Source organism: Phymastichus coffea, unplaced genomic scaffold (genome assembly GCF_024137745.1).
Source record: "Phymastichus coffea isolate CEN01 unplaced genomic scaffold, Cenicafe_Pcof_1.1 PCOF00002, whole genome shotgun sequence".
NCBI classification, from domain to species: Eukaryota; Metazoa; Arthropoda; class Insecta; order Hymenoptera; family Eulophidae; genus Phymastichus; species Phymastichus coffea.
In genome coordinates this window covers 14,492,045-14,517,669 of record NW_026706813.1, presented here as the reverse complement: position 1 = coordinate 14,517,669, position 25,625 = coordinate 14,492,045, and the positions used below count along the sequence as shown (strand labels likewise).

The following is a 25,625-nucleotide window of genomic DNA, read 5'->3' as shown; positions in this document are numbered from 1 at the left end:
TACAAATCAAAATTGAACTGTACAAAGTCGAGCAACAACGCTCCTTATATACTAATTAAAGTGCACACATCGCAAAATTTCTGTATAAATCGCTAGTAGCTTTGAATTTCAGAAGTATTTTTATGCAAACATTGCAATATCTTAGGCCCTGGGGTGATACGTCTTACGACGCATCCTTTTTATAAAAAATGCACATTCGTGAAATTCAAAGCTGCTAACCTACTCGCACGTCAGCTGACGAAACGCGAGGTGAATGACACTCCGAAATAAAATGTTACGGCTTACGACGCATCCTTTTTTGTAACAAATGCACATTCATGAAATTCAAAGCTGCTAAACTACTCGCACGTCAGCAAAAAGCTGACGAAACACGAGGTAAATGACACGCCTAAATAAAGTCACCAAACGCAAAATTTATATTCAGCAAAAACAAAATGTCACACCATATCGCAATACTGACCTGAAAAGAACTATTAAAGATATAAAAAGGAATGAACAAATTACTCAGGCAGTTGATCAGTAGTCCGTCAGTCAGTCAATAAGTACCTGTAAGACTCAACTCCGTACACACCGGTCCGACAATTGGTGATTACCTTACTTAATAAACTCGCGACTGTTACAAAGTAATATCGTGCAGTATTATTCAACGATCTATCCCATACAATTCAACAAGCAGTTAGAGCCTGTTACATTTATACAATTCAACAAGCAGTTAGAGCCTGCTACATTTATACAATTCTACAAGCAGTTAGAGCCTGCTGCACTTCTGTCAACAATTAAAAACTACGATTATCAAGGTAGTACAATTATCATACATACATATCTACATTTCCACATATATTTACTATAAGTGAGACATATCCAACCACTAGTCAACATATTGGAACGTCTCATTCATTTGTTATTCGTAGTTGATGCACGAGACGTAACACTATAATTACAAGTAGTTTGCAAGATCTCTGATCATATAGACTAATTTCTACTTATATAAATTAAAAAAGCTTCAAAAGCTAATGAGAGTAAGCTCCCGAGCGTTACTGTAGCCTAAAAATTGACTAGGGGCTCGAAATCTAGCTTTAAAAATCTGAAAAAATTGAGAAAATCTTATTTTCTTATATTCAACTTAAAAAAAATTTCGCAGGTAGACGCAACCCGGCTCCGTGCACAAGTTCAGCCGCCATCGCTTCGAGTTCTTCTTTTATTGCACAACGCATACCTAATAAAACTAAAGATAGTACAGATATACTGAATCGCTGCCGTCATGACATTTTATTGCTGCCTTAGGTTGTCTGTGCGCTCTTTACACTTGGCCGTTAGCCTCTGGATGATAACTTCTCGTACCAATTCATTTTGTACCTAACAATTTACAAATTTACGATTAACAATTCCGCAAAAAGAGCTCATTCAAATTGGCGGCCTTGATCTGTAGTTATACGTCCGGGTAGGTCGAATTGAGCGATTCAGGTCGACAGTAAGGCTTTTGCAACGGTATTTGCTTCCATGTCGACAATAGGTATTTACTTTAGGTATTTATTTTTATTTATTTTATTTACTAATATTTAATTTACTTTAAGCCAGCGAGAAAAACGATCAATGCACACAAAACAATAACTAAACCTTTGATAATAACTTATCGTTATAATATCAATGTGAATGTATTCGAATAGATTGGTTATTTTCTCGAATTGCTTAACTGGAAAATATACATGTCGAGTGACTTTACATCGCTAGCACGAAATACATGCTCGCGTCCATTCATTGCAATTTTTATTTATTGAAGGTCAAACAGAACGCTAAATAATGGGATGTTGGGACGCATGTGTGCCAAGATGTGAAAAGCAATGCAATGAATGGACTACAGCACGGCGTAAAGGCAATGGCACGTATGGCCGTACGATGTCGCTTGTCGTGTCACAATATAAGTGCACTTGTAAAATATACTTTTTGATATAATATATTATAATGTGACTATACTTCGGATGAAAGCAATTCATGCAACTTAGGATTATTTTTCTGTGCAGAAGCAAGAAAATTTCAACCATCTACCATGTGCTTGAAACGTTAAACCGATTTGTAAATTGCGTAAAGTTCACGATCATACACGCTGTATTTACGTTCAGACTGTGTCAGCGACTTGGTATAAAAAGCTAAAGGTTTGCCGTGCCATATCTACGCTCTGTTGTAGAGCAACGTTAACGGCAAAATCAAAATCCGAAACATCGACGACAATGCTGATAGACGCGCCAGGTGCAGGGTGCGCGAGCATTGCAGTGTTAGTGAAGATGCTTTTCGATTTCTTAAAAGCGTCATGGGATTTATCAGTCTAACTGACAGGTTCTTTGCTTTTCTTGGCGCCAACTAACAGATTGTTCAATGGTTCCAGAATAGCGGCGGCGCGTGGCACGAATCTACGGTAAAAGTTGAACATGCTGAGATAACCGTGGATGCTTTTAATCGTAGAAGGAAATTTGTAATCACTAATCGCTTTGACACGTTCTTCCATTGGAGTTAATCCGTCACCGTTTACTTTGTATTCGAGAAAAGTTATCTTACTTTAACCGAACACACATTTTCAATTACAACGCCGTACTCAGAAAAACGGTCAAACAAAATCTTTAAATGCTCGAGATGCTGCTCTTCATTTTCGGATGCTATCCGAAAATAGTCGATGTACGCAAATATGAAAACTAATCTGAGTACAATCTCGTCTATGAACCGTTGATACGTTTGCGCAGTATTTCTTAACCCTTTCAGTCACGCTATTCGACTGCTCATAAAAATTTCTTGCTAACATACTGTTTCTATGTTTTTGGGGGCGCCGATTACGAATCTGAAATCAGATTTTGAACATTTAAAATGGCGGATTCAATATAGCGGACTAAAAATTTTAAATTCTGTCAAATTTGAACGAACAGATTTATACATGGGTTTTTGAGGGCGCTGATAACGAATTTGAAATCAGATTTTGAATATTCAAAATGGCTGATTTAATATGGCGGACTAAAAATTATTAATTCTGTCAAATTTGAGCAAATAGATGTATATATGGGTTTTTGAGATCGCTGATTACGAATATGAAATCGAATTTTCAAAATTCAAAATGGCTGATTCAATGTGGCAGACTAAAAATGTTATATTCTATTATATATGATCATTGTTTCCAAATGAAAAGAAAAATCCACGGTGAAACACCCTCCTATTTTGTTACTCGGGCTTGGAACCGGCTATGGCAGAGTTTTCTTTCTGTTTATTTTTTGTTCCTTTTTTTATTTTTTGATCTTGATATATCAATATTTTCTTCTTTTATTGAAATTTGCAAGTATAATTAAGTTATTCCAAATATCGTACATCTTGATCAATTTTTATTAGTTTTGTTTATTTTTTCCTGTGGTAAATCTCATAGCAATTATTTTTTTCTTTGATATACAGTGGAACCTTACAAACAGAACATTGAAAGGAAGTCCTCACTCGTTTTTGTGTAGAGCTGCAGCAAGCGCAATTTTTTTTGAAGTTCTATTCTAATTGAAATGTGCGGTACTTGATAAAATCTTGTTTCTTCAAGAACTTTTGGTTTTTGATGACTAGGTTGATGTATTCTTGGTTTCTTACCTCTTTCGCCAGAAACTGAAATGCCCGTCAGTTCTGAAACTATACACAATCTGAAATCCTTCAAAGTCATCTTTGTATCAGGGTTTTTTTGTTTATAGATAACAAATGAATTGACTACAGTCACATCAAAAAAGTGCCAAAATATACGATGCCACCATTTTTTAGATTTACGACTGATCTCATATGTAAATTTCAATTGGTCTGCTTTTTCTACACAATTCATGTAAGAATTGTAATCCCGGATAAGTTCGGGATAGTTTAGTTGAAGAATAGTACTATCTTTCTGGTGTCTGCCTACAGTAGTAACAGTGCTAGGATCATGAAAATTGGACAAAAACTGTATAACTTTATTGTCTCTCCATTTTACCCAAATAATACCCTTGTACAAGGTTCGGAACTGAAAATCTCCTCTTTCCATACCCTTGTCAGAAATTTGATTTTTAGGTAAACCTTTACGGTTACTCCTCACTGTTCCACAAGCTAGAATATCTTTATTTTTTAAATCAATCATCAAAGCAATACTTGAAAAATAATTATCGAAATAAATTTGATAATTCTTGAAAGCTATTTTATTTGTCAAATCCTTCACAACCCTCTCACCTAATTGGGTCTCTACTGCACCATCAATTTTCCCTGTGTAAACTTGAAACTCACATAAAAAACTATGTATATCAGCTCTGACCCAAACTTTGAAACCTCTTTTTATGGATTTAGCTGGATTGTACTGTTTCAGACTACTTTTTCCTTTGAACTTTATCATGCTCTCATCAACGCTTTGCTTTTCAGAAGGTTGGTAACATCCCAGATAGTTCTCTGAGAGAGTTTGAAGTAAGGGTCTTACTTTATAAAGCTTGTCGTAAGTAGGTTCACCTCTAGTTGGCATTATTGACTTATCATTCAAATGTAAGTTGGAAAGTAGAGAGAAAAATCTGTTTAGAGGCATAATAGAACTCACATATGTGTTGTGTAACTGAACATTCGAAGACCAATAATCTCGAATAGAGGGTAATCTGTTGACTCCCATCGTAACATTTATACCTAAGAACTTCAAAAGTTCCTCTTTATTTGTTTCTTGAAAAGGTCTGTGTGATTATTGACCATATAAATTGGTTTGCCTTACTATTTCCTCAACCAAGTTTTTGGAAAATAAGCAGAGAAAAACCTGTAAAGGCGAGCGAATATGTGTGGATATTTTAGGACCACACACTTCAGAAAAAACCTTCTTATCAAATTGTCTAACTTTTTTTTCCCAAATGCCATCTAAATTAGCTAATCTTGTAGCTAACCAAGTTTCATCACCACTTTCATGTTGAACATTCATACAACTTCATGGAACTTCGGTACACTGGAATAATCTGTTTGGTCAACTGTGGCGTCATGAACTTCTTATGTTTCAATATCACCATTATCTTCATCATGACCTTCATATTCATCGTCTTCACTTTCATTACCACTTGGGATTTCAGAAAAATCCATAATGATGTAATGTTTTGTATACAATAAAGTATCAATAATTCCCTATATTTCCTGTCCTATGGAGGACTACCAAACAGATACCCACGATTTCTCGCAAGCACTAAATGGGATGGCTTATTAATTATCCTGAAAAGGACTATCAGCACGACAACGACGGAATGATACAGTGTCTGTGTATTTATTTCACTATATATGTACAAGTAGATTGATCATCAAATTGGGTTACACACGCACACACACACACAAACATATATATGTACATATATATGCATATATATAAACCTCATGATATGATAGCTAGTGTAAGGAAACAGTATTTTTTCATGTAAAATATTAAAATCGTACGGTCGCCATATTGAATCAACTGTTTTCGATATTCGCCATATTGGATCCGCCATATTAAACTCACATATCAAGTAAAACCTCTATATTGAATAGCATGAAAGACATTGTATGTTCGAGGTCTGTCCGGAAAGTATCGGGCCTACCTTTATATTTTCGTGCAAGCGTTATTCTTTATCATCTGGCGGGTGGCATCCTTCAAAATAATCCCCACTTGATTGAATAACACGGTTCCATCTATGTTTCCACTTTTCAAAACAGTCCTGGAACTCACTTTTAGGGATAGCCTTAAGTACACTCGTCGCATTGTTTTCAACCGTTGTTTTGTCATCGAATCGGTGTTCGTTGAGTGGTTTTTTTATTTTTGGAATCAGCCAAAAGTCACAAGGGGCTATGTCGGGACTGTATGGAGGTTGTCGCAGCAATGCGATATTGTGTTTGCTCAAAAACTGCTGCACAAGATTGGATGAATGTGCTATCGCATTATCGTGATGGAGAAGCCAGTCACCACTTTCCCAAAAGTGTGGCCGTTTTCTTCTTACTGCATCACGCAAACGTTTCAAAATTTGAACGTAGTATTCTTTATTGATTGTCTGACCTGTTGGTGCATATTCGTGATATACAATACCTTCACAATCGAAAAAAACAATCAACATTGACTTAACATTGCTCCGACTTTGACGTGCTTTTTTTGGTCTTGGCGATTCAGAATGCTTCCACTGTGAAGATTGTTGTTTTGTTAAATCACTATCGACAGAAGTGCGACCATCCTTCAACCGTTTATACCATTCTTTTATTCATGTTTTGCTCATACACTCGCTTCCGAAGGCCTTTTGCATCATTTCAATAGTTTCCGAACTCGTTTTTCCGAGTTGAAAGCAAAATTTGATGCAAATTCGTTGATCTTGTTTTTCAGTCATTTTTGACAATATCAAAATCCGACGAACGCAAAAAGGCACTGTAAACAAAGACACGCTGCGTATGAACTATACGTCCGGCAGATGTCAGTAAGTAACCAATAGATTCGTGAGACTTTACTGTTGACGTTTCTGTCCGGTAGAGGTCGCTCGAACACTATGGCGCGAAGATATAAGTAGGCCCGATACTTTCCGGACAGACTTCGTATAAGAATATGTTTTTCAACCGAATACGGATTATCAATATAAAAGTCGCCATATTGGATTCACCATAATGTATCCGCCATATTTTATTTCATATATAAAATAAAATCTTTGCATTGACTAGCATAGAAAGATCAATAATCTAGAGAAATTTATACTTTGAGGCACGTAAACGCACGTACGAAGAGGATATAGTTATTTTTTATCATTTCGGCCGCCATATTGAATCCGCCATTATACCTTTTTGGCAATACGATGGTATTAATAGTATTTTTGACAATCAGTTAATGATTTCCAAGTGTTTTTCGTACATGTTCACGATCATATTTTGTCGCAAACTAATTAAATTCTCGAAAACTCATTTTTTTTCGTACTTATTTGTTTATAATAATAATTAACAATTAAAAATTTATAAAATATCATCAGCATTATAAACATTAAGGATATATGCACCTGAAAATGCAAAAAATCTGGGAATCAAGCATGTTATTACAAAAATATTGAGGTAAAAAGATAGAAAAATACGTAGCCGATATATCGGCTTCTGTGACTGAAAGGGTTAAACTGAACATTATCGTTAATGCAAATCAATGATGCTTGTGTTCTTGAATGCCACCTCTATCAATTGGAATCAGAGTTTCACATTAATCTCCGTGAACCGAGGAGCGCGAAAATGTCGTTGCTTTAGCACATTGACGATTGGTGCGGCAGTGGTGGCGGAAACCGAGTTATTAACCGTCATAGTTACAAGTGTTAAAAAATCTTGTTCTAGATTGTATTTAAAGTTTTCTTCTTTACTTTCACTTGTTTACGAAGATTACATCAGGGTCACCAATTTGTAAATCCGTAGAGCGCAGCTGAAGGATAAATAAATTTATAATTAGTTATTACGGAAGTTCACTTGAAATTTATTTGAAGGAAAAACTTAGTCTAGATACAGTGAGTTACATCATTCAGTGAAATATTGATTTTGAAAAATAAAGCTACATGGCTGGCAGGAGGTTCAGCTGTGTGCTTGTCATGGGCACTGTAGACTATCGAGATGTGCGACCTTCCAAGATAGCCAGAAATATCCGGACTCTTCCCTGTGAATATCACAAGGAAAGGGAACCTATAATAGGAGACAACGTTCACTACTGGTTATTGCGCGGGCGTGGATTTTCCCCAAAGGCGTTTCGATGGCCGAACATGCACGTCAGATGAGTTCCTTATAGTAAGCCGCAAGAACCGTCTATCGCGCAGCTGTCGGGCGCTCATCGATGCTATTGTGTTGTAATATCTTGCGATGAACGCTCAGACAGAAGAAGGTTTCAAGTCCAAACATTTATGGGAAATGCAAGCCACAAATCTTATACAAATATTTAGAACACACTTTATACATAAAAACTATTTAAAAATTCCATAATACTTTTTTATAATAGAAATCATCCAGATGGCGAAGCATATAGTGGAACGGTAATAATATAAATCAAATATATTTTTTAATTTTCCTTAGTTGTGTAATATTCGAAATTAATATCAATGGTGTGAGGAATATCCCAAAAATAAATCACAATTACAAAACTTCCAAACTAAATTTCAAATATTGTGATGCGGTGCACTACCACATAAAAGATAACCGCGGTTTTCTCCGCCACGTGATAGCACGAATAAATTAGTCCGATAATTAACGAACTCGAAACACTTTGTTTTTCAAAAATCTATTCACCCATGCCCGAGGAATCGATATTACAAGTCGACGATACGATCCGACGGCAAACGACCTGAGACAATAACAGCCGACGAGAGAGAAAACAGGTCGTACGCTCCGGTTTCGATAACTTTACCTCATTGACCAACTCCTTCTTGTATGCTGACTTTTATTTTCAGCCGCATACGGTTTGTAGCGACGATTTCTTTGAATAGTTCCAAACGTTAGGTAACTCTACTCGCTAACTCTATCGAACCCTCAACCGGAGACGAGGAGTTGCTTCCTAAGCTGCCAGCATTCCCAAGGCATTGGGAGGACAGGGAGCGACCATTGATCATTGGAGCGGTCTGGAAAAGTGATCGACGTGAGATCGATCATTTGCCCACTCTGCGCAGTCGCACAGCGGGCAACCAGACCTGTGCACCGTTATCTGACCCTATTCTGGACGATCGCCGTAACCAAGGAACGGCGGTCTGGCGCCCTTGGTCGGGGAAACGGGTCAACAGGCATTGTGGCGGAGGTGTTTTACGTGCGCGGCTTAAACTCTCCGAAATCTCCCACCACAATATTACACATATAAATTTGAAATGCAATCTCTTAAGAAGATCAAACTTATACGTGCATTTACAACAATCAAAGACTTGCACCGCTTTATGTCATAAAAGAAACACAATGTAGCAAATACACGCTACATTGTACTTCAACATGATAATATTTCCGTAAAATGAAGATGATATCCTGTAATACAGACTATATACAGACACTGTACATGTTTTATATTAGATTTTAAACTTACAGCTCCGTACAGACGCCAGTTCAACAATTAGACGCTTATACTTCTACCGTTACTATATACTTACTTATTCAATTTTTATTTCCATTATGAAACCGGAATTAATTCTCAATAAATCATTTAAAATCTATTATAAAGTATTAGGGTGTTATAAAATTCTTCTAATAACGCTTGACCTGAGCTATTGTCACATTCATTGCCCATCTTTCAAGGTATAGTACTAAACAATTATGCACTTTATTTATTATTTACCGAATATTTCCTTCCGAGATAGAAATCTGAACCCTATATTATTAAATAATACTACTAACATCTTCATAAAGTAAGATTTATCCACTAGATTTGTATTGTTACGTCTCGATTATTATTAAATTAATAACCAAGACATAACAATATTAACAACTTTACACTGACATATTCATTTCATATTCAAGATCATGTCGACAATAGCCATTTTTTAAAATAAATTAGTATGGTAGATGAAAAAATGACTGACAACACTATATATATTGAACGTTTGAAGAGTATTGATAACAATGTTATATTTTTAAACTTTATGTAGATTATATACATAATTTATTCGCGCTCTAATTATCAATTTTTCTTACTAATAAAATATCTATTAATTTTTCAATCTTTTATGGAGAAAAGAAATTATCTTGAAAGAATCAATATATTTTAATCACTTGGTTTTGTTTCGATAGTATATAAATTTTGATAAATAAAATAATAGTGTAATTATAAATCATCACTAATTATGTTTTAATGAGTAAATATCCATTTGACAATAGCAAGTGAATTTTTGTAAGCATATGGTGGGTTTGACGGATACTTGGCCTGATGGTTACTAAATAAAGAAACATATTGGTTTGATAGTTTCTAAATTAAAGGACAATCAAAATTATCAATGTTGACTACAATTGTTCTTTAAAAATAAAATAATAATAAGCCATAAATGACACTTTACAATTGTATGTACGTGAGAAAGAAAACTTATTGATTAGCAAAGATCTTTACCATATGCTTTTTCAAAATCTTTGACAAAAATAGTAGCTCCAGAGAGATTTTCTTAATATTTTCGGAAGCACATCGTAGGGTAAATCACCATATTCCCACGGAATATTATAAAGGTTTTTCACTAATCAACGATTTTCGGATTGATTTTTTTTAATGACCAGCTGGTGAGGTGGTTGAATATAAATACTGAAGGAGTTGTATCTTCTTTTATAGAAACGATGGCAATATCCTTGAACAAAAATTCGTTCATGGAAGTATTGAAGCCTACCTCAAACTCCATCTTGACTGATTAAAAAATAAAAAAATTGAATCGGAGCCTTTTATACATGGTTTGCGATCATCATTCCCGACCACTTTTTCGGTAAATAAAATTTATTTTTTTTCGTTAAAATAATATTTCTTGATCCTCCAACCATAATTTTTTAAGCCATATAATTCGCTGACTCCCATCATACTTATTGTAACCAATCAAATTGGACTAGTGTTCCATAAAATTTAATCAATTTACTAGATTTGATCAATTTCTCGCTGATAAATTTGCTCAAATGTCAAACTTAACCATAGCTAGCAGATAGAAATTGTAGGGAGCTATGTTTATAATTAGAAGTGTTTTGCATTTACACAATGTTTGTAAAGTTAAACTTGTAGCGCAGTCCATTACTGGGCATCTTACTGCTGTAATATCGCATGAAGCAGCTGGAGCTTCGCAATTATCATCATCATCGGTACATGAATCTCTGCATGTAGTTGATACTGGTGTGGAACCAACTAATGCTTCAGTTGAAACGGTAAATGTAGCCGAAAATGCAAGAGTTCTTTGGAGTGATATTGTTTCATCCTCAATGCGAGCCTCACACAAAAAAAAAGAAACTGTTCTCTTCTGAAAGTATGTTTAGTCACGTTCGACTAATAATTTAGTAATATTTTTTGTAACTATCTGTAGTTTATGTTTGGTTGAGGAGTAGAGTATTGTAATGCCTCTCAAGTGTACAGCAACATGTCACATAGCTGTTTATGACAATTGAGCCCTCGTCACTCCGGACGTTTATGATACCCACTATAAAAAAAAAGGTCTTCATAGCATCTCAACTAATAGTTTCTGTGCCAAACTGACCGTTTCCCTTTTCAACAAATACCTCCTCAATTGTAATCGCCTACCTCCTTCCTACTTCACTATTTAGCCAATGACAAATGAATTTTCTGGAAATTCAAAAACTAAAAACACCCACTGAACTATCCTTGAGTCTACTGCGATAGACAGTAACTAGATTCTCACCAAGCTTTAAGAGAGCAACAGCCGCAGCATGTCTGCTCTGCTCTCTTATACATTTTCACTATTCACTTTCCTTTTATTAAATAGAGTTTTAGATTAAATTGTGTTAACTGTACTTGATCTTATCCTCTACCTTGTCCGTTCGTCATTAATATTAACGTACGGCTAGCGGAATAAATAAAAATAATATTTCAAAAAATTAGATTTCCGCTTAACAGTAAACATGGTCCTTCAAGCCGGATATTAAAAATCAGTGAACCAGAAGAAATCGAATTGAAGTGTTAAGTTCTGTGATTCTTAAAAAATCAATTCTCGTTCAACTTAAAAAATAGTCGACAAACACAAAGCATACGTGCCTCTACTACAGCATATTAGTCAATACATTTACATCATTCATTGACACGAAGCAGTCAATCGAACAAAAGCAGCCGGTGAAATAGTGTCATTACACGGACAAATAAAAAAAAATCATTACAAAATATCGACACGACGCAACCACTCGGACGACTTAAGCAGCCGGTGAAACAGTGCCATCATAATACAATGTTTGGACTTATACAACCGCACGGACGCCCACAGAAGGGAAGCAGCCGTCGGCCTACTCAGTTATTCAGTCCTGTGGACATCTCAAGCAAAGAACAATCACAAGTGGACCAAGTAGTTATTCATCAATAGAGGGACATCATACAAATTCAACTAAAAAGCAAGTAAGCTAGAGAATCTCTTTCCTCTCTAAATATTCCCTCTCTGTCAGTCTTTATCTTTGATTCTATTTCAAAAACCCTTTTGAAAAAATGAGTGTCGAAAAGCCTTTTATAAAGTCAACTAGTAGTGTCGCCCGGTCAGAAGCTAGTACCTCGCAGAACGTTACATATCATATAAATTATGGCTTGGAAAAATTAGAAGTTCGGCCCTATGGTAGAATTTATCGCGAATGGAGTAGCTTTCTAGACACATTTATAAACTTAATCGATAAAGAAGAATCAATGCCTGCAACTGAAAAGTTTTATAAGTTGAAAAAAGCCCTTCGCGGGGAATTAGTTGATATCATTCAGGATCTTGATGCATCTGAGGAAAACTATAAAGTTGCTTGGGATTTAATTAAACAACGGTGTGATAAACCGCGTAAAATTATTCAATCACATTTAAAATAATTGCTCAATATACCAGAAATGATAAAAAGTTCCGTTATAAAAATCCGCACACTCAAGGAAAAAGCACAAATGCATGCTAATGCTTTTAAAGCTTTAAAAGAGACTGCAGACTCACGGGACTCGATTCTAGTGCATTTAGTTAGCAGTAAACTTGATAGATATACACGTAAAGCATGGGAAGAGACTTTAGAAGACAATGTTAAACCGAAATTTGTTGATATCATAGCTTTCTTAAAGAAAAAAGAGCGTGGAGATAGCGACTATGATCCTTCTCAAAAGCAGTCAAATACATATAATAACTCAGGTAAAAAACATACTAAAATGAACAATACACAGCAGACATTGGTTAGTACTCAAAAAACGGATTTGTGCACATTTTGTAAAGAACAACATAAGACCTACACGTGTGCTCAGTTATTACAATTTAATCCGCGTGAAAGAGCAAATGCCGTGCGCGAGAAAAAATTGTGTTTAAATTGTCTCCGAGATAATCATAGTATGAATCAATGTCGTGCCTCAGGTTGTAGGACTTAAAAAAGCATAACACTTTGTTACATTTCATTAATAATTCAAATCAAAATTCAGAGTCCAATCAATCTATTCAAAGTTAAAACGTGTAGAAAAAACATCAAGTTAGCCTCACTGTTACACAAGACGCCGAAGTCTTGCTAGGAATTGCTGTAATTAATATTCTTGATAGATATAATAAACCGCACTCATGCAGAGTATTACTTGACGGAGGGTCGCAATCGAATTTTATTTCAGAAAAACTAGCATTGAAACTTAAATTAAGTCAAGAAAAAATTAATTTGCCCTTCGGCGGTTTGGGTCAGCTCGTGACGCGCATCAATTATAAAGTTAAAACAAAAATTCAATCGAAAATCAATGCATATGAGCATGAGTTAGACTTAGTGGTGCTTCCAACTATTATTAGCACGTTGCCGTCGCGTTTCGTTGACAATAGCTCTCTCAAAATTCCTTCAGGAATTAAACTAACAGATTCAGAATTCAATAAACCTCCCGAAATTGATGTTTTACTTGATTGTACTTTATTTTACAAACTTTTAAGTATTGGGCAAATCATTATACAAGAGCATCCAGAAGTTACTTTATAGAAAATTGTGCTAGGTTGAATAATAGCGGGTGAAGTTGCAGTGAAATTATCAGCACTTAGATCTAGATCATGCCACTTAGTAACACTTGATTCGAAAATAACTCGTTTTTAGGAAATCGAAACCATTCCGTATAAAAAACTCGTATCTATCGATGAATAAAAATGCGAAAAATTTTATGCTGAAACCACGATGCGTGACACTGACAAAGCTTATATAGTTCGTTTACCTTTTAATAATCGAAAAAAGGATTTAGGCAATAGTTATGTTAGTGCACTCAACCGTGCTCATGGGCAAGAGCGCAAACTATCTAAGAATCCATCACTAAAAAACGCATAACAGCAGAATTATGCAAATATCGTGATCTTGGCCACTTGGAAGAAATTACTGATACAAGTAAACGCGATGAAGGTTACTTTATACCGCATCTTGATGTTATCAAAGAGGATAGCACATCAACTGCATTACGAATTGTATTCGACGCGGCGGCTAAAAGTTCGACAAACTTGTCACTTAATGACACTTTGTTAGTCTGGCCGACTATACAAGACGAATTGATGTCTTTAGTCATGCGGTTTCGGACGTACAATGTTGTACTGGCCGGCGATATACAAAAAATGTTACAAAGGAATTCGAAAAAATTCACACTTGTGTTTTGATGAATTTGAAGCAATTTTGTTCCTTAAAATTTTTTTTTCAAAGTCATTTCCTTCTGAGTGAAAAAATCGCAAAGTTTTTTATTTTTGAAAATTTTCAAAAAATTATAACTTTTTTATTTTTCATTTTAGCGAAAATGGTCTCTGTTACTTTTTTGTAGGAAATGAGCCAGATTTTCATAAAAAATATGAAATATTAATTTTTTTAACATTTATTACTAAAAATTTGAAAAATAAAATTTTTTGTTTACGAGTTTGTCTCTTGTAGCCGCCATATTGGAGCCGCCATGTTGGATTTTGCAAAGGCGTACACAGCATCAGAAAGTAGATATCCTAAGCTTTAAAATGAGTCGTTGCACGATTTTTTTGGTCGCTTCTCTTTTTTTGAACTTCATATTCCAGGCTACCAAAATTACGGTCTGGGAACTAAATTGCAGAAACAAATTGCTCGAGGTGATCTAGGCATGAATCCTCTTGACGCAGCTTGCAGAAAGCACGATATAAGTTATTAAAAAAATCGAGCAAGTGTAGAAATATCGCAGACAGAATTTTAGCTGGGTTCGGGTTCGGGAAAGCTTGGAAACGAGTATTTGATGAAAATGCTAACATTGGTGAAAAATCAGCTGCTTATGCTATAATTAACGTCGTAACATTAAATCGAAATTCGGGATGGGACTTTAAAAAATCACAAAAAACTCAAGTCCATTGGTCACAAAAAGAAATATCGAAAGTTAATAGACTTAGAAAACATAAACAAAGCTGCTAATTTTAAATGGCCAAAAAATAAATGTGCTTGAACGATCATCGGCATTACTCTAAAAAGAGCTCGTACAGCTGTTAAAAAGTTTGGTGGAAAAGATAACATCAATACTCCAATAAATTTCAAAGAGGGTGGGTGAAGTTTTACTTTCTCTGATTTCTTTTATTGCTGATGTAAGCGTCACTGATGCTCGAGATATTGGAGCTGCAGGAATTGTAAAAGCTGTAAATGATGCAAAGTCTGTAAAACGACAATTAGAAGAAAGCAAAAGACACAACTAAACGATGGAGGTCAATGCATTAGACAAAGGGCAATCTCGAACCATATAAAATGGGCTATAAACTGGATCTTAAATCTTACATGGAATCAGCTTTAAAAAAAAATTTATCCAATAGAGCTCTCACAGAAAGCCCCTTGATAAAGTATGACGAAATTTCAAATTTATAAGATTTCCGAGGAGTATTTATGAGAAATGACTTACCTAAGTCTGTATAATATTACTGGGAATCAGCTATAATTAATCTAGATGACGTTCAGGGAACAGGCCCCGACTAGGTTGGTTATAGGAAAATTAGAAACAACGTCACATATTTTGATAATTTTGGAGTTCTTAGATCTTCCTTTGATCTAATAAAATATCTCTGAGTAGATGAGGTCAAACATAATCAAAAAAGATATCAAAATTTCGATAACTATAACTGCGGTGATCTTTGCAGTTTTCGTCCTGAGGTATAATAAAGAAAGCGTAAAAAGTTATTAGTCTTATTTAGAACGTCATGGAAGAATCATTAACTTTTACTCACTCGGGTAATCCTTCTGGATGCACAATATTTTCCACCTATTGAACTATTAGCAAATACAATATACGTTGTGAGTTTAGTAGAATTTGGACATTCAACTCAATACCCAATATAGATATAAATAACAATAAATTCTACGTCGGTGACAAACTATTTAACCTATGGGCATTTGTGAAATTGAAGATATTGATATATTTCTTGGTAAAACCTTAAAGCCTGAAAAAACAGTGAGCCTGAAACTGAACAATAATACTTTACGTTCTATAATTAAAAGTTCGGAAGATTTCGATTTCTTTTTACAACATTCTATTGATCGAGTACTGGGGTTTGCATTACGTATAATAGAAAAGAAACAATTCTTACCATTCAGATCTTCCAGTGTAATGCGGTGCATTACAAGGCTTTACCTGAGAATATTACACTATTTGCAACACCTAAGAGAAGCAATACCCGCCCCTTGCTGCCCCGTAATCAACCGAATAATTATACCCGACTCGCTTTCTAACCGATACACTGTTTTATTTTCATTTTCGCCCACCCACATCCGAGAAAACGACGCAACAAGTCGGAGAACGCGATCCAACGGATGAGCGGGAAATGGAGCGTACGACGAGAAAAAGAGAGCGCACGCTTACACACACTTCCGACACGTGTTGCCGGTTAGCGGAAAAACACGAAAAATTTGACTGGGAAATGCAACGAAAATGCATATTAACGATACATGCGGACACGTTACATACCTAGGCACTGACACGGACACTTTGGAGAAGCTGACATACCTGAGACGACCAGAAAATTGTCGATGAAGCGGCAGCCGGCAATCAGCTGTGTCAGGCTGCTGTGCACCATCGTCGACATATTGAACGCCACACACATTCATTGCTGCTGACCACTAATAACACCCGGAGACACACACACACACAACACCCAGATAAACACATACACCATACGACCAAGGGGGAGCACTCCAGGAGGCGCTTCGGAGACCGACAGCAGAGCATGAGGTTAACACGCAGGAGCGGGAGCGGTCATTTTGAAGAGCGAGATAGACTAAGCGGGAGCGAGCAAGATAGACTAAACGGGAGCGAGCTAGACAGACTGAATGATAGCGAGCGAGACAGACTAAACAAGAGTGAGCCAGACAGACTAAACAAGAGCAAGCGAGACAGACCATATGAAAGAGAGCGAACTAGAATAAATACATTACAATTCGAATGTAAACTCGATGATGAGTGCGCTACGAAGAAAAAACCGACATTCAATTATTGTATTATATTGCAAAATATCTAGCGATATAGTTTAGAACGTAGAACATACTAAAATAAAAATTAGAAAATACTTGTATACGGCCACTACAACCCCTTAAGTATAGTATTAAGCGACACACAATTGATAATTGATTGATGAAATGTGAACCTCGGACGAAACTCGTTGGTGACGTCAGGACCAATAAGCGAATTAGAATATAATTTTATTTCCGTCCGCAAAGAAAAATTAATAGGAGTAGGGGTATATCTTTCTCATCAATCAATGCTAATGCACTTAGTAGGGTTGAGAGAGGGTAAATAGCGACGAAATAGGAGATAAAATGAGGGCGTTGTTACTTTTCTAATTTACATATTGACCAATGACGAAATATTCGGAGGGTGCTACCAATATCCAAATTAGTATATCGGCCAATAATATGATTCCTTCTCGGAAAAATGAGAAGTAAAAAGATCTTTGACCGCGAAGAGCCGTTTCTCGTTCATTTTGCCGTTGATCGCTAACGCTGTTAGAAGCAATTCCCGGATTAGCTGAGACCATCAAAGAACTTCGCCGAATGAGTCTTCAGCTGTAATCTGTAAATAGGCAAAGTGCAACTCACTAGTGATAGTTGCGAAGTACTGTGCGTGATTTTTGGTGCTAATAATCCCGCCGTGACGCGTGGATCCGTCGGCGTCGGGAATATAGTCCTCCGACCGAGTAGCGCTGACCAACCGCTATTTCTTGAACTAGCTTGAGTGTAAGAAGTGTGGGGGATTTAGATATCTAGGTGAAGTTCGAATCACTGTTACGAATTGGGGATCGAGCGTAAAGTTTGTCTCATGTTTAATTCGCCGGAACGCATGGATTTGTTCCCGCAACGTATTAAATCGCGTCGAGCCGCGCTGACCATCCGCCACTCTGACCACATCTGTACCCTAGCCATCGAATAAAGGAAAGTGAAGTGTACTAGATCTTTATTATTTACCCCTCGTTTACCTTTCCCACCCTGCATGCTAATTTTATTTTCAGCCGTGGATGGTCTGTAGCGAGGATTCTTTTACTTTCATTACTGTTTCCGAGCGTTAGGTGACCTACGCGCTAGAACGAATGAATCTTCGACCAGAGACGAGGAGTCGTATTCTGAGCTGCAGACACTTCCAGGACGTGAGAAGACGGAGAAGATCGACGATTGGTTGGTACCATCAGCTTAAGGAAAGGAAATCGCCGTGAAGTCATCAACCTGCCCACTCTGCGCAGTCGCACAGTGAGAAAATAGACCTACGCCTCGACTTTTCGACCCTATACCCGACGATCACCATAAATTAGGAATGACGGTCTGACGTCCTTATTATTAGTGGGGGGGAAAACGGTTCAATCAGGCCTTGTGGCGAAAGTACTTCGAGTGTGCGGCTGAGACCCTCCGAAATTCCTCGCCACACCAGTAAAATGTCTGAAAGAAAATGCTGTGAGATTCAATTGTAACATTACCTCAGGTGCATCAGTAACACCTGGATATAAAATTACACAGGCCGACAAAATTTTAAAAATGGAAAAACCCAGAAACCAGACAGTACGTTCCCAAAAGTTTTTAGTGCGTTGAAACCGAATCTGACCTCAGAATTGCTCATTCACCCTAGGTTTTCGAGAAATCCTAAACTAAAAGTTCAAAAAACACGATTTTTCACTATATTTTGCGTAGTATTACGTCGTAAGCCAATTTTATTTTAAAAAACGAGTAAAGCTATCTGAAAGTACTACTCTTACCCTTCAAAACCCTTTTTTCAGATTTAAAAAATCTTTTTTTTCCATCGAGATATCGTAGATTGAATTTGAGTGATTTAGCAATTTCGTTTGCAGACTTGCAGGACTCGGGGGTTGAATATAATTTGGAGTCTTGAGGTATTCTGCGTAGCGAATTTCAGTATGAGGGTTGGGGGTTATAGCGTCGCGATAATAGGGCTCGAGGGTTGAGGAAATGGGGGTGTGAGGGTCGGGGGTTATAGCTTCGCAGGTTAAATGCTCGAGGGTTGAATCAATTGGGGTATGAGGGTCGGGGGTTATACCGCAGCAGGTTAAAAGCTCGAGGGTTAAGGAAATTGGGGTGTGAGGGGCGGGGGTTATACGCAGCAGGTTAAAGGGCTCGAGAGTTAAGGATATTGGAGTAAGTCGGTCAGGGGTTACAGCGTCGCAGGTTATGGGGCTGTAGGGTTAAGGGAATTGAGATTATAGAGTCATTCTGACGTTAAATTTGGATTCAGTGATCCAAAAAACATATAATTACACTATAACTTCTTATTCGGAAATTCGCCACTATTTCGTGCTGTAACGAAATCGCTAAATCACTCAAATTCAATCTACGATATCTCGATGGAAAAACAAGATTTTTTAAATCTGAAAAAGGGTTTTGAAGGGTAAGAGTAGTACTTTGAGATAGCATTACTCGTTTTTTAAAATAAAATTGGCTTACGACGTAATACTACGCGAAATATAGTGAAAAATCGTGTTTTTTGAACTTTTAGGTTAGGATTTCTCGAAAACCTAGGGTGATGGAGCAATTCTGAGGTCAGATTCGGTTTCAGCGTACCAAAAACCTTTGGGAACGTACTGTCCGGTTTCTGGGTTTTTTTCCTTGTCGGCTTGTGTTACCTAAGTTTCTTCAAATATGATTTATCTCTCAGTTACTATAAAATGTATAGATAATTTGCAATTATGCATCGTTCACCAATTAGATTTCACCTGAAAAATACATGATGAGAATGGTATATAATTTTAATAGTAGTGACGGCTATATGAACAATGTAATGTACAAAGCAACCATCAGTCGTTGACTAAAAGTAAAAACGACAACACGGTGAATTCCCATTGTCAATCGTAATCGGGAAGTGATAGCATTAATATATGAAAGCATAAAGTTTCTAGAAAGGCTTGGCTCAAAAGTAATTTCTGGTGGAAAGTAACGTGCATTATTTTTTGCGGTTTTCAACGAACTAATGGAGAATGTTCTAGAAATACAGTCACCTGTCACCTTTAATGAATCCTTGGCTCATTATGAGATTCATACCATCAACTGTATACCAATACATCTTTCAAAACAGCAATGAAATTTGCATATTAGTCCAACATTAAGACTTGTATATTCTACGATCTCGTAGCTCATTGCGTAATTGTTGGTAGATTGTGTGACAAAAATAATGCAGTCTTAAAAAATACTCTATTTCTGAATAACGCCATCGGTCTCTTGTTTGAGTAAATTAGGATGAGCTGAATGCGATAGAAATCGATAAATAGTCTAACAATTGGTATGAAAAATTGGCTATCACTTAATGCAATTCCAAACTGCATTGCTGAAAATGCCGAACGGATAACAAAAGATAGTCAGAATATAATCAACATGAATGGATATTTCGATATCACTATTTCTTCTAACTTAATTCTCGGATTTGCTGAACATTATCGCAAACTATTGATAAATATGAAACATGAACGAATTCTTACATGATCCAACAGTGATTTAAATGCCGTTATCTACACAAAATCAGTGAATCTTGAAGCAAACATCATAAACTTCAAGATCGAAATAACTCTCATCGAATGAATTATGCGCTACGTTACTGCATCGAATACACAAAAAACTCATTTACTTGATTTTTTGAAAAGAGAAAGAAGCATTTCAATGATTTTTCTTAGTTGGGAGTGATAAGAGTATCCAAAGCTACCTGTGAACGTAAGCCATGTATGGACAGTTAAAACTGCAAATCAACTGAAAAAACCACGCTGTCATGTTACTTTTGCAAACTAAACGAAAAAATATTACAACAGTTAATACGATATATAATATGTATTCGATCATTGATTGATGAAATGTAGTTTCACATTAGTAATGTAAAACTTTTTCTCAATTCTCAATGTTATGCATTTGTATGCGTGTGCTATTCTTAATATTGAGATAAGTAATCATCAGCTTGTAATGTTGTACCACATGTATGCTAATTTCGAAAAGGCATACTATAGCAAAGATTTTGAACAGATGCAAAAAAATATACTTTCATAAGTCAAGTATCACTCATTATCATTAATTGCTCCAAACAAAATGAGGCATTGAAGAATTCTGTAGTGGATGTGCGCTTGGAGTTTGAAACAAGGGAAATTATTAGTGTAGGAACTTCAGCATATTGCTTCATTTTACATGATCTCATCGTTCAATACAATCAAATAATTAGGGATTGTGAAAAAAATTATTTAGAGAATCAGAGCAAGCATGTAAAATTAGTAACGATATGGTTCTACTAGACTATTTTCAAATATTAATTTTTAAAGGAATTGAAAATAGATGAAATTGATGAACTATATACAAATGTCGAATATATATATATATATATATATATATATATATATATATTAGAAAATATAGAGAGTAAAGAAAAAGCTGGGTTCGCATCACAAAAATGAAGTCTTCATAATAATTGATATAAAATCCTCCAAATAATTACTGATACACTAAACAATTTTTGGATAAACTTATACATAACTTTTGTACATTTCTAGATGAATTTGTTGATAGTCAAGGGGCAGATAATCAACATGAAATCAAACATTAAGAATAGATTGTTCATTGTTAAAATTGAATATATAAATGTAGCTAAAGAAAATCCTGATTCATTGCAACAAAGTCTCATTTTTTGACTAGATTGGATGTACTAAAGAGATGGAAAAGATATATTCAATAAAGTAATATTCAATGTGACAAGCGGAATTTCATAAGCAAATAGATATATGATACCAGAGAAATAAAACTTCTTGTGAGTACTCGGAACTCACAAAAATGGGTATTGCAAGATACTATGTAATTTAATAAACTGCCAATTTAATCTTTCCTTATTGTGGGTAAATAGATCTTAAAAATATTACCGAATAAAGCAAAAAAAATCACGAAATATGTAAAACCTACAGACAATAAGTCAATTATAGAAATATTTCCAATAGCTGAAAAATTTCAATTGAACTGTTCCAATACAATAAAAAGTATGAATAAGATATAGATTTTTACTTATATAAAGTATCACAAGATGCTTACATATCAAATGATAAGAAAAAGATTCCTTGGCTCACCCTGTTTCCCTAGGATGAAAATTTTTATAGAAACGATTAGACTGATATTATCGCCTTCGTTAGTATGCTGTCAAACTTAATTATAAAGCGCATAGATATAAATTCATATCATATAAGTGTACAAGAAAATGATAGAATTGAAAAACTATTAAAACAATCACGAATGAATCCAATGTTTGAATGCAATTAACTTCCAGGAAATAAGTCTCTGTAACCTATACCTCTCATATTATCATCAATCAGTAGAAATACAAGATGACTCAGGGAAATGCAACCGGAAAGTTACCGTAGTCTACGTCAGCTAGTTCAAAATTTCTATGCAAAGCAAAGATAATCGCCGATATGAAGACATTTCTGCCCAACAAATGAACAAATGACATTGTCAACATCCTAAACGTTCCATTGCCGCCTAGCGAGAGCAGTGATCATAAAGACATAGGATAAACGATGTATATATTAATAATGAGTCACACAAATTATCAAGTGATATGGTTACGTAAACTAATTTACATGTACAATTAACTCATACCATCTTTCAATCACCTAGCGATTCGACGCCAATATCGTATGCTCTATCAGTTCTGAGATATATCGTTCTGTACTGTATTGTATTGTCGTTCTGTATGGTATTGCACTATACGATATGCTTCAAACATGAATGCTGAAATCTTAAAAAAAATTTAATCGAAAGTCTTACATAATATTGTATATCATGATTGATTCCAAACAAAATTATTCACCACGACCTAGAGATACTATCAATAAAAAAAGAAATGATGACGTTTTATGCAAAATACAATATCAAATTATAAAATTACCTAAAAACGTAATAAAAAAAACATCTTAAGTTATCCATAATTAACATCATACATAAAAAACCTAAATTAATAAATGCATAAATAAATCTCAATATATTAGCTACACTTACTTTAAAATTAAAACAGAAGAGAAATTCGCTGAGTTACATATAAATATATATTTTTAGTAATTAAATTTACTTATTGCTTTATTGTATCAAACACATTGCAAATAAATTTAAAGAGATAACAAAATTGTATTTATTTTGCCAGATTGTGTACAAATACCTGCATATATCTTTGCAAATAAACTATTATAATCTGTAATTTATTATTAATGACAAATAAAATCGTATTACTGAATCTCAACCTTATTAGTCATGAAATTATAATATTCAGACTTACCTGGACAATGATATATGACCCACTTAAAAGCCATTGCGTGTTTATACGTCATGTTACGATATGAGTCGATAAAATTTCCTTGTATTAAATCTTTATAGTATAAATTTTCTTGATTTATTAAATAATTGTATTTTTTCGAAAAGCCAACTAAAAAGAAAGTTGATGTATATCTCAACTTGCCTCCCCATGTGGTTCTTATAAAATTTCTCTTAGCAAAGTTCTGCGGTGCTGAGTGAATTAAAATGAGAATAATTGGTGTAATTGACTGACATCTATCATGATTTATTATGAACTTAAAATTCTGTAAATTTATCAATGTAGACTTATCAAGTTTTGTCGATCTGTTTACATAACTGAAAGGAATAGTATAATTTTCAGATAAAGAATAGTACGATGCCACTGGATACCCGATGAGGTTATAGGAATCGGAAATCCACTTAACCAAAAAGATACCAAGCATAACCAATGCACATATTGAAATACGAAGTATTGTGAATCCTCCATATAATCTTACTCGCATAGTATAGTTAATAAGTTTGTACCTGTAAATAAATAAATAAATTACTATTATTGAACTGTTTTTAGTTTCAAACAAAGGACAAAAATATCTAACAAAACAAGTTAACTGTAAGGATGGGTCAATAAGCTCTTAGAAAGTCCAAGGTATCATAACTTATATTGCTATAGTAAGTATCTTCTAACTAAAGTACTGTGAAAGTAGTTCAGTCAGATTCATCAAACGATTCTGTTGTTATCGTCGATTCATGTGAACGACTTTCGGTTATTTTTGCTTATATTTTTGTACACTAGCAGGTTAATGAAATAGCTCCAGCGAAAGTGAGGCCGAAGCTATCCCAGCTGTTTCATATAGGGGGTGATGTGCTCATCCCTCCTAATAACAAAAATCCAGCGAAAATACAAGTTACTTAATCTTTACAGTTCAATCTGTTCAATCTGTTCAATCTGTTTCCCAGACGTATGTAAAAACACCGAAATGTAGTAATTCAGATGCGGGTGGATAATAGACTCTACCAACTCTATTCTTTTGTGTGCAGAATTGTATTGATTAAACGTGGTATAAACCGTAAATTATACAACACTTTGTTGATCTTATCTATGACTTTGTGAATGTGTTATTTTTATATAAGTTTCCAGTCTAGTATGACACCAAAGCTGAGAACTTCATCACTGAAAATGACAATGGCCCCACTCTGCACCTCAACCCTTCGTAGCATATTTTAGTTTTAATATGGCCGATTTCACTTCAAATCACGCAAGGCACCTAGTAACCGGTAATCAAACAATATCAAAACACTTGTATTTTACTATAGGCTCAATATAAAAGGACGTGTATTTTTTATTTTTTCCTCAAGATGCATAGTTGCACCAATAATGCATTTGAAAGATGTACTTTCAGAAAATGAACTAATAAAAAAAAATCCTATTCAATTTTAATCGATTTGTGTATGCTTATTTATCATTAGAATAGAATGAATATATTTTTATATGATAGAAAAATATGAAGTCTTCAAATCTATGCATTAAAACAAATGTATGAATGCATTTCTGGGAAAATTAAGCACTTTTTTCCAAAACATGCATCTTATAATAAACTCAATATATTTCAAAAAAACCCATTTTTTTGCGCTTATAATTTTTATGAAGATTCTCTGATCCAATATTTTTAATCATATAGGTCCCATTTTCGATTTCTATTTTTATATAAAAAATATTTTTTTTTCAACTACAAAAATTTTTATCCTGACAATCATGCATTCACACTCGTAAGCACATAAATAAAGACCCTATCAAAAAAATCTAGCTGGAAATCCACCCTGGATTTCGAGCTGGAATTCCAGGTAGATTTCCATGTGTATTATTATGGATTTATATGGATTTTTATGAATTTCCATGATGGATTTCCAGATGAATAATCCAGATAGATTTCTCAAAAAATCCGGGTAAATTTTTTAGTGAAATTCCAGATTAGTATTTATAAAATTCCTGATGGATTTTTTATAAAATCCAGATGGATCTTCTATAAAACTCCAAATGGTTTTCTTACAAAATCTAGTTGTATTTTTCGAAATTCCAGATGGGTTTTTCATGAAATTCCAGATGGATTTTTTATGAAATTCCAGATGGATTTTTCATGAAATTCCAGATGGATTGTTTCAAATTTTCAGATGAATTTTCATGAATTCCAGATAGATTTTTAATGAAATTCCAGATGGATTTTTTAATGAAATCCAGTTGCATTTAT

At 34.9% G+C, this 25,625-nt stretch overlaps 1 protein-coding gene across 3 annotated transcripts in view; it reads right to left on the bottom strand.

Moving 5' to 3' along the window:
• The window catches only part of LOC131663323 (UDP-GalNAc:beta-1,3-N-acetylgalactosaminyltransferase 1-like), a 214,779-nt gene that overhangs the window by 112,581 nt on the left and 76,573 nt on the right, over window positions 1-25,625 (bottom strand). For all 3 annotated transcript variants that reach the window (XM_058933679.1, XM_058933695.1, XM_058933687.1), the window contains exon 2: window positions 23,363-23,904. In XM_058933679.1, the coding sequence (XP_058789662.1) occupies window positions 23,363-23,882 (520 nt within the window). In that variant the 5' untranslated portion in view covers window positions 23,883-23,904. The remainder of the gene's footprint in view (window positions 1-23,362; window positions 23,905-25,625) is intronic.